This window comes from Gobio gobio (assembly GCF_949357685.1).
Source record: "Gobio gobio genome assembly, chromosome: 1".
Taxonomy (NCBI): Eukaryota; Metazoa; Chordata; class Actinopteri; order Cypriniformes; family Gobionidae; genus Gobio; species Gobio gobio.
In genome coordinates, this window is record NC_137097.1 from 42,968,650 (window position 1) to 42,985,416 (window position 16,767).

Sequence of the window (16,767 nt, forward strand, 5' to 3'; positions counted from 1 at the left end):
AGACATAGGACACAGATGGGTTCAGAAAGAGAACTATTGAGTCTTTTCTCCTTTCGTTCCCTCGACTTTAAACACTTATAACACACACTATACATGCATAAATGCCTATGCATTAGCTAGTACAAAGACAGCATAAGCATGCTATTCAGACAGATTTGTTATGTTTTTAATTAAACAACTGATAAGCTTTGAAAACTAAAAGCACTTGGACACTTTAGTAGTCAACATGTTCATAGTTAATGTGATCATCCACAGCTGTGGTTAGACTGACTTCATTCATCCACTAAACTTGATACTGCAAGCAGTTAGTTAAAAGTAAAGTTATCACAATGTCTAGCACTGTTTGTTTATATTTTATACTTATATTTATGTATTATCTATTGCAGATATTCCCAAAATTACTTTGACAGCCGGACACCTTTTCCATAAAATATTACACAAAAGTACCCTCTGAGATTTTAGATTAATATATCAATATTTTTATAAAACACATTTGAATGTTCACGATTCTCTGATGTTGGTCTACCCTTAGAACCTCTATTTCTACTAAACAATATTTTCATTTTGGGGAAATTCTATATTCATAAATGTAAGTGCCTTAAAACAAAGCCATTGTTTTCTGTTCTTCAGAAAGAATTTTGGATTTACTGTAAATCTTTAAGAATGTTAAAATTGAAAAGTGAAAGAAGACTACTTGGTTTATTGAAGAAATTTAAACTATTAGAAGACCTGGATGGCGGATGTTTTTTCCTTTATTTCTGTTTCCTTTATATAGAGTTGAGCTTAATTTAATGATTTGATGTGATTTTGGGTCCCACTTTATATTAGGTGGCCTTAACTACTATGTACTAACATTCAAATTAATAATTTGATACAATGTACTTACATTTGAAAAATTACCTGCATGTAATTACATCTGTAATTAATTTATCTAGTTACATTTAAAATTACACTGTTTGACACTTCCCTTACACCTAACCCTACCCTTAAACTTACCCACACCACCACACCTGTCCTTTACCCGTATCCCACCTCAATATCAGCAAAAGTGTTTTGCAATACAATATGAACACAATAAGTACATTGTACTTCTTTTTTGATGTAAGTACATAACTTGATGTAAGTACACATAGTAGTTAAGGCCACCTAATATATAAATATAAAGTGGGACCTGATTTTGTATTGCCTTATTGTAATTATGTCTTATTGCAATAAAAAAAAAAAGATCTGATGTTGGTTAATGGTCACATTACATGCAGGTAAACATTAAATTTTTTATTAAATTTTTTATTAAATTTTTTATTTATTTAAATTTTTTATTTATTTAAATAATTTATTTTTATAATTTAATTAATTATTAGCGTTTCGTTAACTTACAAATTTCCTGCAGTTCCTTCATGAATCCTAGTTTAGGAAAGCCTGATCTAATTCAATGAAAAGTGCTTTTTGGGGCCACTCCATATATAAAAAGTAATTTATACACAACAAACACACTCATCTACATAACATTTGACCCTTTTAGTTCATTAAACTACCTACTGTTTTATTAAAACACACTCACACTCCTCCATTGCTACAATGACACAAGAGCTGTTAGCCAAGCTGAGAGAAAAAAGGGTGAGGAGAAAGAGAAAGATGTTGAGAAAAGGGAGAATGATCAAGAATGAAATGGATGATAGACAGTGAATGATTCTAACAAGGCTTGACAAGCAAACACCCTTTGGAGAGCTTGTGTTTACAGCGGTTCTAACCTGATTTTTATTGAATATCTGCAATGAAAAGGTCAAATTAGGTTTAAAAAAGTTATACATTTCAAGTATCTCATTTGCTACTGAAGTTAACATTGTTATTCTGCTTTATGTGCTATCTCTACACTAGGAACAAAAAGGGACAATGACAGCCACAGTTTTGTAACACGGCAAACCCCCTGGTATCAAATCCCCTTGACATCAGAAAGATTACAAAGTGTTCACTTTAGATACAGCATGCCTTTGGTATGCTTTCACTGATACTTGGCAATTCCCATGCTGTGAATCTAGCACCTGCAGAGCACAGTACCTTACCGTTTGGTAGCGGTTGCATGTTTTAAAGCACTAAACACAACTTATCCCTTTGTTGAGCACATGAACAGTTTGAAGCGATGGCGCTTTGATAGTGATGGTCATCATGTGAATGTGCCATTTCCATTGTGCCATTGTCTCAAGAATACAAATTCAGATGAGAAGTAGCCAAAACACAGAGGAACACGACCATGTGACTCTCATGCAAAGGACACTGTGAAGCACCTGACAAACCATGCAGTCTGTTAGCGCAAACTGAAAACAGCCAGAGAGAGAGAGAGAGAGAGAGAGAGAGCTCTTAAACCAGCAGAAGTGGGCCGTCAGCAGCTGGAGAGGGCTAGTGGCATGCGTGTGCTATATCAAAGTGCTTACGGTGCCCGGAGGTGACTCTGCAAGCAATGAAGCAGTCTTCATAGAGAATCCAAGTCTGAACATTTGAGAAAACAAAGGCATCTACTACTTGAGCTTCACGCCAATAACAAAACACACTTTTAGGCGTCATTTCTTCAAAGACTGGCTTCTAATTTTCATACTCCTGCAGCCATCCAAACCCTGCCAATCCATATTTTTTATTCAAAATGCTAGCTACAAGCTATCATAATTTATTCCTGAAAGCCTAAGATTGAAACCGTGCCCACAGCTTTTAAGGCGGCGGACACCGTCACGCCAAGCCATTCAATTTATTATACAATGCGTTGTTTCTTTCTGTCCTTGCTTTCACACATTTTAGGCACTTACCTTGATGGGGTTTGTACAGAAGCAAATCTTCCTGCTGGGGGGTGGTTCATCTTCTGCAGGCAACCCAGGGATTTCTGAACAGCTGGATTCTGGTTCGTAAGCCACATCATCCTCAGCCTCCTCATCTTCGTCCAGCTGACTACCACCAGAGTCCTCTCCAATCCCGCTGTACGCGCTGATGTCCACCAGATCTGCTTCGGAGATATCCTCTCTGTGGGATTCCTCCTCAGCACAGGCCTGTCCAATTTCCTCTCTTTGTTCTGAGGGCTCATGGCTCCTGGTGGCCTCCCCATTTTCCAGAGAGGCGTGGACATCCGCCTGTACCAATCTGCTCCCTGCATCCGGTGCACTTGGTGCTGCATGCTCCCCTGGTTTGGAATCATTGCTTGATGCATTCTGGACCTCCTCTGACCTGGACATATCGAAAACTGTGCCAGCACTGCCAGAAGCCACATCATCGGATGGTTTGCTATTGGGTCCATCAGGTTGGATGATTGTTCTACTCTTCGGACTTCCATGTTTAGCTTCTTGGTCTTTGCGCTGAGCTCCCTCCTCTTGATTTTCAGTTGAAGGGAAGGCTTGTGCCTTTCTGGTGTCGACTGTGGAGTTGATTTCTTCCACATTGGCAGGGGTAGAGTCTACCCCTTGAGAAGGCAGTGGGGAGGTTGAGGAAGGTCGGTGAAGGTTATTACGATGGTCTGCTTTTTCAAACACTGCGCTCAGCTGGCTAACCGTAGGGGACACTGCATCTGCGGGACAGTCCCCTGCATCCAGCCTGTCCAATGACTCAGTGCTGCCATTGAAGCGAACCACCACGTCCAGGCGGCTGTCTTGGAACCCTGACGCCCGCTCTTTCTTTAACAGGATTCGATTAGTTGCTGCCTGCTTCTCCTGCATGTGACGCTGTTCAAATATCTTCCGTGTCTCCTGCAGCTTGGAGAAGCCTGTGCTTGCTCCACGGGATCCGCTACCATCAGTCTTTCCATCGAAACGGCTAACCCGCTCTGACACAGTCCCGCCGAGTTTGAGCAGTGCACTGTGATCCACATTCTCATTCAGGCTGCTTGCTCTGGGAAGGGACAGTCGGATCGCCTGGTCTGGGGCTTTGGCCTTCGACGGATCCTCTTCATCCCCGGGAGAACCCATCTGCATGAACATGTTCTTGATGCGGTGCACATTGGAGCCGTACCTGCGGCCCCGGCCCTGAGGTCGAGGTTTCCCATCCTCCCCATTAGCAGCACTGGAATCTTTTACCGGCTTGAGAGATTGAATTCCAGCCTCATAGGCATTCCTGTGCGGCGATGCACTTCTTGCTACAAGGGTGGTGCTAGTGCTGCCGCTGGCTGCAGATGTGGGTTCAGTCTTCATCATGGTTAATCAAACAGCAGTAAAGACAAGCAGAAACAGCATAGCCCTCTGCTTCTCCTCTTTATTGAATGAATAAGAAGGGGCAGCATTCAGGATCGGTCCATATTATCAGCCGCAAAACAGAGAAAGGAGAAAGCATGAATAAGACAAAAATAATTGACATTTTATCAGAAATATAAATGCATAAATGGTGGCCCTTTGAACACTTAACCCACACTTATAAATGTATGAACCTCATTGTATTATATACAAAATTATGGGATGAATCGCTTAATAAGTCATACATTGTTTTGTTTTTTTTTGTCATTTGTAAGTCTATTTGGATAAAAGTGTCTGCTAAATTAAAAAATGTCAATGTAAAATATTAAACCAATGGCATCTGCAGACAAATTATGCTAGGCCGTTTCTCACTACTCAAGTTCATACATAAAGTTCTTATAAAGTTAAAAAAAGATTTAAAAGAGACTTGGTTTAATATTTTGCATCTAATGCTATGGCATTCATAAATATTTAAGTGTGGTTTAAGTGACTAAACACTTTTGACTACTCATTTGACAACTCAGTTGGGTCCATAACTATCATAAACAGTAACTGCTCAGTGCAAATGCCAACATGTTTAGTACCAATGTGTTTTTTGAGCTTTCCTTGACAGCTCTACCATGGCCACACACAAATGCTCCAGGGTCATAAAGCCAGAAAACATTCTCACACAAACACACATTCTTCTCAGTCAGACACCTCTTACTTTTAGAGTTAAATTAAAATTGTACTAAATCAGGAGTAAGTGAAGATATAAGTCTAAAAAAGTAAATAAATAAATACAGGTCATACATCAAAGACTGTAAAGGAAACGGGTTAAGCATGATGCAAAACACTTCCGTGATGACTAATTTCTTTGAGAAGTACTTTAAAGTATAGCCTACATCTCGCATAACAATGCTTTCAAAGCTTTTCATCAACATAAACTATTTTCTTTGGCCGAAAAAAGTATTTAAATAAGACTAGCAGCTGTGCTTTGGGACATGGTAGTTTTTTTCTAGATGGCCTACGATAGTGATTAGATGACAGAACATCAGACCAGCAACAAACCATCTGTTTTTTTAGAGAAACAAATTCAGCTTGAACAAGAAAATGATCAACTAGAAGCCAGCTACCATGTTACAAAACGCAGCTCCAACAGGGTTGGATCTCTGTAGACGTCAAATAGATCTTTCTGTCAGATAAAGGAAGTCAGATCGTCAACGAAACCGTAAACAGAGGCACAAGGACATGGGACAATTTTTTAAAGTCATTGGTTTGTGTATATATATAAACGGTGCCCAAATCCTTGGGAAATACCATGCATACTGGCATGGACAGGCAGGCTTTGTTGTGATCCCATGCTGCTGCTGCTGCTGCTGCTGATGCCAGTAGATTACTTATCTTGGCAGCATGAATCAACCAGCCTTTAGGCGCCGAAACATCGGCTGTCGTTTTAAGCTCAGATCTAGATGTTCCTAGTGTGCAAGACAAACCAAATCGCTGAATAAAATCGTAAACTGTAGAATATATATTTTCTGCGCCGCTGATTGTGTTGAAGGAGTGTCAGGAGATTGAAGCTGCAGCCTGTCAAAACATCACATTAGGACCCTGCGGGAGCGAGCGAGCGAGCGGGCCGCGCTCTCTCTCTCTGCAATGATGTCTCGACTTCCTGCATCCTCTATCGTACAAATAACGGTTCTACCGTTAGAATCAAAGAAAATGAGGAAACGCGCAACATACAACATGTCGCGCTCTGTTCAAATAACTGAACGTACCTTGTTTCTCGTGTTCATCGAAGATTCCGTCCTTTAATCAACGCAAAGTCCATTGGTTCGCAAATCCATTGTGTCCACGAGCCGTTTTCGCCCTCTTGATTTCCCCCCACGAGCGTGTGACGCGCCTGCCCCCCTCCTCCTCCTCCTCCTCCCCCTCCTCCCAGTCTCTCTCTCTCTCTCTCTCTCTCTCTCTCTCTCTCTCTCTCTCTCTCTCTCTCTCTCTCTCTCTCTCTCTCTCTCTCTCTCTCTCTCTCTCTCTCTCTCTCTCTCTCTCTCTCTCCGCGTGTGCCCTTCTCTCCTCTTCACCGCTAGTAGCCTACACAGCAGCATCGCAGGTTATTTTAACATTTTAAGCACAACAATACAACAAGGTAGCTTAGCTTAGCTACATAAACTTGACAATTGAACACTATTGCACAGCAGTAGCATAGTAGTATTACAGTAAGCTAGCTATAGACGCAGATGTTTTATAATGCATAGGCTACCTGTGCATATTAATTCATTTTTTAAACACGGAAGAGAGGTTTTCCTCTGCCCCTTTGTTTTGTTTTGTCCCATTTCATGTATTTCTTTATTTAGCCTAGGCTATTTGTAGCCGACTCTAAATATGTATAGCTACTTTTTAAAAATGGTAGCCTATTCCATAATGTGAATTTGCCCCATTTAATTAATTAATTATTAATATTATTATTATTATTATTTTTAAACATATTTTCTTTTTCATTTCTTATCATTCTTTAATTCAACATGAAGAGTTCAGATGCAAAAGCCTCTAAAAGCCCCTTCAGTCAAAAATGAAATAACGAGTGAATGCTCTCCGCATGTAGTATACGTTCATAAAATACTTTCACTTCAAACCCACTAAATCCCAGCCTCCGCCCATTCAGAAGTGCTGGTAGGTAGAAACCTATACATAGAAGCCTGACAAAAATGCTTATTTTAAAGAAAAACGTCAGACGGACTGTATGATTATTATTCTGGCAACTTATTATTCTGGAGACAGGTTTATTGAGGATGCCGTGTTGATGAGGCCATTGCAGGGGGAGTCTAATTGACACAATCTCTGCAGACACTTCAGGGATGCGTTGGTCATGTCTGGGCGCAGGTCCACCACCTGATCTGGATACGGCCCGGATACGGCTGGCTGCAGTAAACCTCGGGATAAACAGAGAGACTAGCATAGATTCCATTCTTCCGATGATGTAACGAGTACATCAGGTGTTATGGGAAGTGTTCCCGGTTCCAGCTGACTTTTTTTTTTTTTTCGTGTATGCCATAGTAAAGAGATGTGTTTTTAGTCTAGATTTAAACTGACAGAGTGTGTCTGCCTCCCGAACAATGCTAGGAAGACTGTTCAAGAGTTTAGGTGCTAAATAGGAAAAGGATCGACCGCCTACAGTTGATTTTGATATTCTAGGTATTATCAACAGGCCAGAATTTTGAGATCGCAATAGACGTGATGGAGTATCCCAGATAGCAATGAGTCGGCGGACCACCGGCGGTGATCCGGCGGCTGTAGAAGCGTCAGAATTGCGTAATCGCAAACACGTTTGACGGCGCACCGCCGGCGGCAGCCGCTTTTTAAAAGCGGCAGCCGGCTTCCTACCGCCTTCGTACCGCCGCCGGCCCGCAGGCAAACCGCCGTTCCGCCGCCTTTATACCAGAAGGCGGCCCGGCGGAGGCAAACGCTTTTTTCGAACGATCTGCCTCCGCTTATTGTGTAATAAATAATATATATATTTATTATTCATATATTTGTAACATGCAGTTTATGATGGATAATAATTGAACAAACCAGATAAATTCCCATTTGGCATTTTTATTCCACATTTCAAAGTACATTAACTGTCAATGATACAAGATAATATAAATTAAATATAACAGACAATAAATAAGCTTAAATAGGCCTATAAATAACAAAAAACATTTTTACTAAAGAACCTGCATGTTTCCAATTAAATTTTGGTTTAAAAAAAAAAAAAAAAACAGCCTTACAAGCAAATTATAACACTTACAATATTTGTTAATAACAAATAGGTCAGCTCTGGGATGAAAAGAATTACCATTAAATATTATATCAAATAATGAGGATATTTGGTACCAAAGAATGTGCAGGATACCAAATAAATCGAGGTATAACATCACATTTAACAAGCCATTTCTAACAATAGCATAAATGGTAATAATTTAGAGTAAAGCTCTGGAGAAGAATAGAACAGTAGTAGAACAGAACATTATAACAAGCCTGACTATGGGTTCTCCGGTTTTCCCCGACCTCCAGAATGAGGCAGCGCAAATTGGCTTATCTTCAGTGATTTCTTGTGCGCCTATATAAAGGACAAACAACCTCGCCATCCCATATCTATCCAAGGAGCTGCCTTCAAGGCAGGGTCACAGGGAATAAAAAAAAAGTAATTTCCACAGTGAACAGTGTGGATTGGGTGAGTGTAGCCTGAAACTTCTGGCTTCTTTAGGGGTCTTGATGTTACTGACTGCAGGATAAAGAAAGGGTTCCAGGTGTCAGTAGTCAGCCTAGGTGTAAGAGGTCGGCTGTGGGTCCCTCTCAGCTGTGCGGCGTCTTTTTCCACCTTCACGATCAGATGCTCCTTTCAGGTAACGCATAGCGCTAACCTGGACCGCCTCATCAGTGGCATCCTGGGTTGCCGGGTTCTTCCGGATGGCTCCTGTAGAAAATACAGATCTGTCATTCCATGTGAATGTCATAAGGCCACACACATCTACTTAAATATATAACAAATTTATATATATATTACTTTGAACAATGGTCTTCAGGAACATGTCTCTAAAACATGCTTTATCCCCTACACCAGTCCAGGTTGTATTAATGGAAAGGTGATTAGAGAAGATACTCTAAAGTATTCGCCACACGGTTGTCTTTAGGTCCCTCCCACATTTGATTGCCAAAAACCGAAGCTGAAAATACAAAAAAGTGTTACAAATTACATATCTCTGAAGCTTCTCATACATAAATATAAAAATGTGACAGGCTGTGATTCAGACTGTAGAATATGCAGTGTACAATCTTAAATTTTACTTTTTAGATTACCCTACAGCATTATAAACAAAATCAGCACACTTACTGGAGCTCTTTATCCTGCCTCAAACTGTTGTCAAGCAACGCCAAATGGGTTGTCTAGGGGGAGTAACAGACCCCCTGGCAGGGATAACTCTCCAAAAGACACATTGGCACTGAAATGTTGCAGCATAGTGTCCATTTTGTTGTCCATGCTACGCACAACATCGCCAAACTCTCCAAGACGTCGCAGCATTAGGGTCTGATCTGCACCTACAGGGGTTCACAGAATAAAAGAATAAAGCAGTCAGTCCTGGTCCCTCAACTACTAAACTATGACATTTACAACTAGGTCTACTACATGTACAGGTGGCCCCAGTGGGAATTAAACCAACAACCACAGGTGTTGTTTGCAAGTTGTACCTGATTGCCCAGTACGAGCAAACGTCGTCAACATTGTCCCAACTTGCTTCACCTGCTCATGAAGTGAGCCGCTGTCATCCGAAGCTACAAAATGAAAGGCATTTGGTAATTTTGGACCTACATCACAGTCAAAAAAGTAAAATTTAAGAAAGAGTGCATGTTCTCACCTGCTCGTGCATTGCTTTCCCTCAGGGCTTGGTTCTCATTCTGGAAATCTACATAAAAAATATTTTATTTTAATTATATATATATATATAAAACAACAACTACAGGCACAATTTTCCATACTGTTAAAGTTTCCAACATCTGCAATTTCCTGTTTGTCCATCTCAACTCCTTTCAATATTCTTCTCCTTATAGCCCAGTAACTAGACATTGTGACTAACAATTTATTTACCTTGAAAGCCGAAACGATTGTCCAACAATAGGTCTCTTGGATGAAGATAACCGATTGTGCTCTGGTCAAGGTATCTGCAAGAAAATGTGAACAAAACCGCATTGTTAACGTTAAATACAGAATATACAGTAGCTATGCTGTGGGGGGAAAAACTGGTCAGCCAAATGTGGAACAGTAAAATGTATTCATTCAGTGTAGTGAATCAAGTAAACTGCATTGTCCTCAAACATAATAAGTACAGCAGTTCAGAGAAATAACTCATAAATGACCTTAAATGCTAGAAGAACAGTAGCAACACAGCACATGCTAGCTAACACTTGCTAAAACTGACCTAGCAGCATGCTTGTTCGGACTAACAAAATAATTTAAATAACCTATATACATCATTCTGTTTTGTTAGAAAACACCAAAAGTTAAACTTAAGTCTTTCTAGATGTAAAGCTTTGGCTAACTTACCTACAGTAGCTAGATACATTTTAACATGTAGCACATGCTTGAACTCAGTGTGTAAAAAAGGCGAAACAGCACGTGTTAGCTAAAACTGTGTATTGTGCACTATATCAGCGTGCGTGTCTGAACAAACTAATTAAAACAACCTACCGGTATATACATCAAAAATGAACATAATATTGTGTGACACAAAAAGGAAACATGTACTTACTTAAACGCTCGTAGTCGAGGATATTTTCTGATCTCCTCTCTTCAAATACTAAAACCATGTGATGAGCGGCCGCTGATGGTAAATCTGTATGTTTTACCGGTTTGTCTTCCGTCTTTTTTAGGTATACTGCCCCTCTCGGCCGGTGGAGGTACTTCTCTGTTTTTTTTTTATTTTATTTTTATTTAAATTAGTACATGTATAGACAAGTACAATACAAAAAGTACAATGAGAGAAAAATAAAAATAATAAAGCATTGTGGTACAGTTCCGAATATGTAGAACAAAGAATAACAACAAATGTAACACTGTATATAAAATAAATAATAAAAATAAGAATTCTGAGATAGAAAATACTTTATAATATTAAGGCAGTCACATGAAATTGAAAAGCTTTCAGGTTTCTGTTTTTGTAAGCTTTTTGTTTTGCGACCTCATGTTTGAGAGGGTTTCAAATATTGTAAAAATCAGCTTTATAAGAGGTAATATTAGAGGGCTTCTTTTGAGTTATTCTTGTCTTATGAATGTAGAATTTTTCCTAAATAATTAATAATATATTTTTGTTTTTCAGAAAAATATGGGTTTTGAAAACAAAGTAAAATGTCATGAAGTTAGTTCTAATTTTTTGTCATGTCTATTTTAAAGTCAGTCCAAAAAGAAATAGAAAAAAGGGCAATACAAAAATAAGTGTTATCCTAAAATGAACTTTCAAACTTTCTTAACCCTCCTATTATGCTAAAAAAAAAAAAAAAAGTATTACATCCATTATGGGTCAAATTGACCAACACTGTTTAAACACACTCGACATGCAAATAATCAAGTGAAAATTTAAATGTAATTTCCTAAACCTAACCTTATCATGGAATCAAGAGTCAAGAATCTGTTATAAACCCTAATGGCTTTGGAGCAAAAAAAACTAATATTTGATATAATTCACATATAGGCTATTATGATTTTATAATCGCTTCAAATGTGAGAACTAGTTAAAATGCTGTCAGTTCCACTCTATTTCCCAACAAGCCAAACATAGCCAACGTGGTTGGTCGAATTTGAGAGTAGAAATCCTTGTATTTCACAGCGGCTTGCCGCCAGCCGGCCGCGGTCCATTAGGCGGAGGCAACCGCCAGAGAAAATGAAGCCGGCGGCCCGCCGGCTAGTCGGCCGCGGCATCTCGCAAGAAATGGGAGTGACGTATTCGGCGGCAAACGTTTCATCACCGCCAGCGGGACGCACCTATAGCCGACAGCTTAGGGCCGGCGGCAAAAAGAAGCCGTGCCGATATTTTTTGCTATCTGGGATAATGCGTTAAGAGCTCGCTCAAGTAGGCTACTGGGGAGCTAAACCATTTAGTGCTCTGTAATTAATAAGCAAGATTTTAAAATGAATGCGATGTTTTAATAGGAAGCCAGTGTAGTGTTGACAGAACCGGGCTAATATGGTCATACTTCCCGGTTCTAGTAAGAACTCCAGCTGACAACGAGGACTTGACAGAGCAGCCATCAAGTGTTAGACAGTATTCTAGGTTACTATTTGTGGAGTTTTTTTGTCCAATAATTAAAAATTCATTTTTTTCTGAATTAAGTTGCAGGAAATTACTAGTCATCCAATTTTTTATATCAGCCATGCATTCCGTTAATCTTGTGAATTGGTAAGTTTCGTCTGGGCGTGAAGAAATATAGAGCTGAGTATCGTCAGCATAACAATGAAAACTAACGCCATGCTTCCTAATGATATCTCCCAGTGGTACAGGGTGAAAAGCAACGGTCCTAGCACTGAGCCTTGCGGTACTCCATACTGAACTTGTGGTCGGTGTGACATCTCTTCATTTATTGCTACAAACTGATAACAGTCAGATAAGATTTAAACCATGCCAATGCAGTTCCATTAATGCCAACATAATTTTCGAGTCTATTCAAAACAATGTTGTGGTCGATAGTATCAAATGCAGTGCTAACATCAAGTAACACTTATAGAGAGATACAACTACGATCGGATGATAAGAGTAAATAATTTGTAACTCTGATGAGAGCAGTCTCAGTACTGTGATACGGTCTAAATCCTGACTGGAAATCCTCACAGATACCATTTCTTTCTAGAAAGGAGCATAACTGTGAGGACACTGCCTTTTCTAGTATTTTTGACAGAAAGGGTAGATTTGAGATTGGCCTGTAATTGACTAATTCTATAGGATCAAGTTGCACTTTTTCAATAAGTGGTTTAATAATCCTACATATCCTAGGTACATATCCTAATGTCAAGGATTAATTAATGATATTAAGAAAAAGATATGACCTCTGGAAGCATCTCTTTCAGTAGCTTAGTCGGTATAGGATCGAGCATACACTTTGATTTTGATGATTTAACGAGTACGTTTTCTCGTTAAATTTTTCGTTTCTTTAATTTTTCCTCAGTGACACTACAATGCTCTGTCTGATGTGATACTGTAGTAGACGGCTGCATGGTTATAAGTTTTTTCCTAATATTATCAATCTTACACGTAAAGAAGTTCATAAAGTCATTACTGCTGTGCTGTTTACAAACATCAGAAGTTGAAGCTTTATTTTTGGTTAATTTAGCCACTGTATTGAATAAATACCTAGGGTTGTGTTTGTTTTCTTCTAAGAGAGTTGAGAAATAAGCAGATCTAGCAGTTTTTAGGGCCTTTCTGCATGCTCTCTTTCCACGAAATGCGAAAAACCTCAATTTTTCTGGCTACTGTTTAAGGGCCCGATTGTGCTCGTTGTACCACGGTGTTGGACTATTTTCTTTAATCTTCTTTAAGCGCAGGGGAGCAACTGTGTCTAAAGTGCTGGAAAAGAGAGAGTCAATAGTTTCTGTTGCAACATCTTCTGTTGCACATCATAAAACCTCATTCTTTTGAGAAACTGCAAATGATAATGTACAATTGTCTGCTGTTCCTATATTATCAATTGCTTATGTCATGTTGATCAAACTATATTAAACGGGTTCCCTGTTGAACAGTCGTACCCCTCAAAACATAGGCATTGGTTCCTTGCATAAGTCATTAGACAAACAGACAAATAGATAGATAGATAGATAGATAGATAGATAGATAGATAGATAGATAGATAGATAGATAGATAGATAGATAGATAGATAGATAGATAGATAGATAGATAGATAGATAGATAGATAGATAGATAGATAGATAGATAGATAGATAGATAGATAGAGCTGGGTATTGACACAAATTTCACAATTCGATTCGGATTCACAAGCTTTCGATTCAATTCAATTTTCGATTCGATTCAATTCGATTCAATATCGATTATTTTGGATATATCAAGTACAATACATGGCAAATTTTCTCAAGAAATACAATTAAATCTCTGAACTAATGTTGTAAACTGTGGGAGTCGGTTGATACTACATTAGCCTATATAATAAATAATACATTTTAAATAATAATAAAGTTATACTATTAACTTTACAATTACATAATCATATAGCCTACTCCAATTAGTTATAAACATTTAAACATAAACACATTGAAATATAAACATTTAAATGGTGGCTGTCATAAAAAACTTGCCAGATTTATTCATACATGCATGCATTAAATATTGAAGAACATTAAAAATGACAATGAATAGCCTATGCAATTTGGTGCATGCATGTAAATAGCAAAATGCTCCGCTCTAGAGTTTATTTCTCTAGCTGACTAACGAGTTTATGGACACTGGATATGGTTTTTCTGAGATATGTTTGACGTTACATGACATTGTTTACAAGCCGTTTTACTTAGGCTAATTTGCTTCTTTCTGTGGTTGAAACACTCATTGAGCTATTCTATCTGGCACGATACGGATTTTGGTAAGTTGTCCTGTATCTTTTAACACACTTTCAGATGCTCATTCATGTTTATTGCCATTATTGGATGGGAGGCTCGCTACAATGTTTATTTCATTATGAAAAAAGGATGACTAATCGATTCTTGGGATTTAAGAATCTATGTTGTTTTGTAAAAGTGAAAATCGATTAAAATCAAGAAATCGATATTTTTTACCCAGCCCTAATAGATAGATAGATAGATAGATAGATAGATAGATAGATAGATAGATAGATAGATAGATAGATAGATAGATAGATAGATAGATAGATAGATAGGTAGACGGACAGCCACCAATATATAGATAGACAGACAGACAGACAGACAGACAGACAGACAGATAGATAGATAGATAGATAGATAGATAGACATACAGACAGACAGACAGACAGACAGACAGACAGACAGACAGACAGATAGATAGACAGACAGACAGACAGACAGACAGACAGACAGACAGACAGACAGACAGATAGATAGATAGATAGATAGATAGATAGATAGATAGATAGATAGATAGATAGATAGATAGATAGATAGATAGATAGATAGATAGATAGATAGATAGATAGATAGATAGATAGATAGATAGATAGATAGATAGATAGATAGATAGATAGATAGATAGATAGACAGGCAGTCAGATGAGAGATATATGGACAGACGGATGGACAGGTAGATAGATAGACAGGTAGATAGATAGATAGATAGATAGATAGATAGATAGATAGATAGATAGATAGATAGATAGATAGATAGATAGATAGATAGATAGATAGATAGATAGATGGATGGATGGATGGATGGATGGATGGATGGATGGATGGATGGATGGATGGATGGATGGATGGATGGATGGATGGATGGATGGATAGATAGATAGATAGATAGATAGATAGATAGATAGATAGATAGATAGATAGATAGATAGATAGATAGATAGATAGATAGATAGATAGATAGATAGATAGACAGACAGACAGTCAGATGATAGATATATGGACAGACGGATGGACAGGTAGATAGAAAGATAGATAGATAGATAGATAGATAGATAGATAGATAGATAGATAGACAGACAGACAGACAGACAGACAGACAGACAGACAGACAGACAGACAGACAGACAGACAGACAGATGATAGATATATGGACAGACGGATGGACAGGTAGATAGATAGATAGATAGATAGATAGATAGATAGATAGATAGATAGATAGATAGATAGATAGATAGATAGATAGATAGATAGATAGATAGATAGATAGATAGATAGATAGATAGATAGATAGATAGATAGATAGATAGATAGATAGATAGATAGATAGATAGATAGATAGATAGATAGATAGAATTACGTTTTTACTATCTGTATCCTTTGAATCTCTCATCAAACAACTGCAATGCGAGAAAGACACACTGACCCACTTAAGTGACATTTGGGCCTCTGCAGGCAAATGCTGGTGTGTAGAGGGCGACATCGTGTGGTGAGTTTTAGAAGTTTGGAATATCCCTAACCATTGTACAGACAGTAGCCAGGACACAGGTTTGGAATCCCACACCCTGGGGAGTATTTTTTACACTTTCAATCTGTGATTGTGGAAACCGTGTCTCTGGGCACTGAATATGGACTGAAGATGAAGTGGGACAGCCTTTCAGTTCCATTTGCATTGAAATTTGACATGCTGCTGCAAAGAATTTTGAATTAAGGGATAAAGAAGATTTTTTACTCACCCCATAATGTGGCACAGTGCAGGCACAAAAGATAGACAGATCACCTGTGACAATCTCGTTTGTAGTCTAGGAATCATGTACAGGAGCTATGAGCTGGCCAACAGATACCCACATTATTCGACTACAATATGACTTAATATTGTATACATATACATAATATCTTGAGCCTTTGAACTGAATTTTAATTGTTACTTTTGTAACAAGATCATAGACAAATCTAGTTATATTATACTGAATAGCAAGTGTTATAGGGAAGGGAGGGGGGTGTTAATTTAAAGCTATACTGAGAAGTTAATTTAAACAGTGTGACTCTCTCATTATGTTCCTGGTGACAGCAGAGCAGCAGCAGGAGCGGATGATTTTGACTTCCTCAGGGATTCAGAACAGCTGAACGCTGCAGTTCCAGGCTCTTTGCTAACATCTGTGGTTGCCCCAGCAACACCTCCACTACAGTTTGTCTGCCACGGTGACCCATATTTCCTCTGATACTAATCTCACTACTCACATAACAAAGACTCCCCCTGCACTGGGCTTTTATGCATGAGTGTGTTCAGTGAAATTGGATCACACTAGCTATTATTTGTTTGACATTGATCAGACTCAAACAGATCACAGGGTGCCGTGCCACCTCTAGATACTGAACTAGCTACTCCACATGCATCATTGCTCAGTTCATTATTATCCTGTATAGGTGGGTAAATAGTCCAGA

The 16,767-nt window shown here is 38.6% G+C and overlaps 2 protein-coding genes across 3 annotated transcripts in view; both read right to left on the reverse strand.

The window, feature by feature from the left end:
* ppp1r9ba (protein phosphatase 1, regulatory subunit 9Ba) overlaps positions 1-6,196 on the reverse strand; it is a 55,037-nt gene extending 48,841 nt beyond the window's left edge. The window contains exons 1-2 of the mRNA XM_079827066.1: positions 5,963-6,196; positions 2,799-4,225 (exon numbers count right to left, since the gene is read on the reverse strand). Of these exons, the coding sequence (XP_079683192.1) occupies positions 2,799-4,169 (1,371 nt within the window). The 5' untranslated portion in view covers positions 4,170-4,225; positions 5,963-6,196. The remainder of the gene's footprint in view (positions 1-2,798; positions 4,226-5,962) is intronic.
* Positions 6,197-7,765: 1,569 nt separating this feature from the next.
* On the reverse strand, positions 7,766-10,814 carry LOC307127379 (uncharacterized protein). 2 transcript variants are annotated; one of them, XR_013816626.1, is made up of 7 exons: positions 10,478-10,814; positions 9,817-9,890; positions 9,587-9,634; positions 9,420-9,503; positions 9,064-9,269; positions 8,737-8,896; positions 7,766-8,646 (listed from the first exon to the last, which is right to left on the reverse strand). XR_013816626.1 is itself a non-coding variant. In XM_079818560.1 (7 exons), the coding sequence occupies exons 1-5, from the start codon at positions 10,533-10,535 to the stop codon at positions 9,094-9,096; spliced, it is 432 nt and encodes a 143-aa protein (XP_079674686.1). In that variant the 5' UTR covers positions 10,536-10,629; the 3' UTR covers positions 7,766-8,646; positions 8,737-8,896; positions 9,064-9,093. The 2 variants fall into 2 exon arrangements, 1 of the variants encoding a protein (XP_079674686.1); XM_079818560.1 differs by having other exon boundaries at positions 9,587-9,626; positions 10,478-10,629.
* Between the last annotated feature and the right edge of the window lie 5,953 nt (positions 10,815-16,767).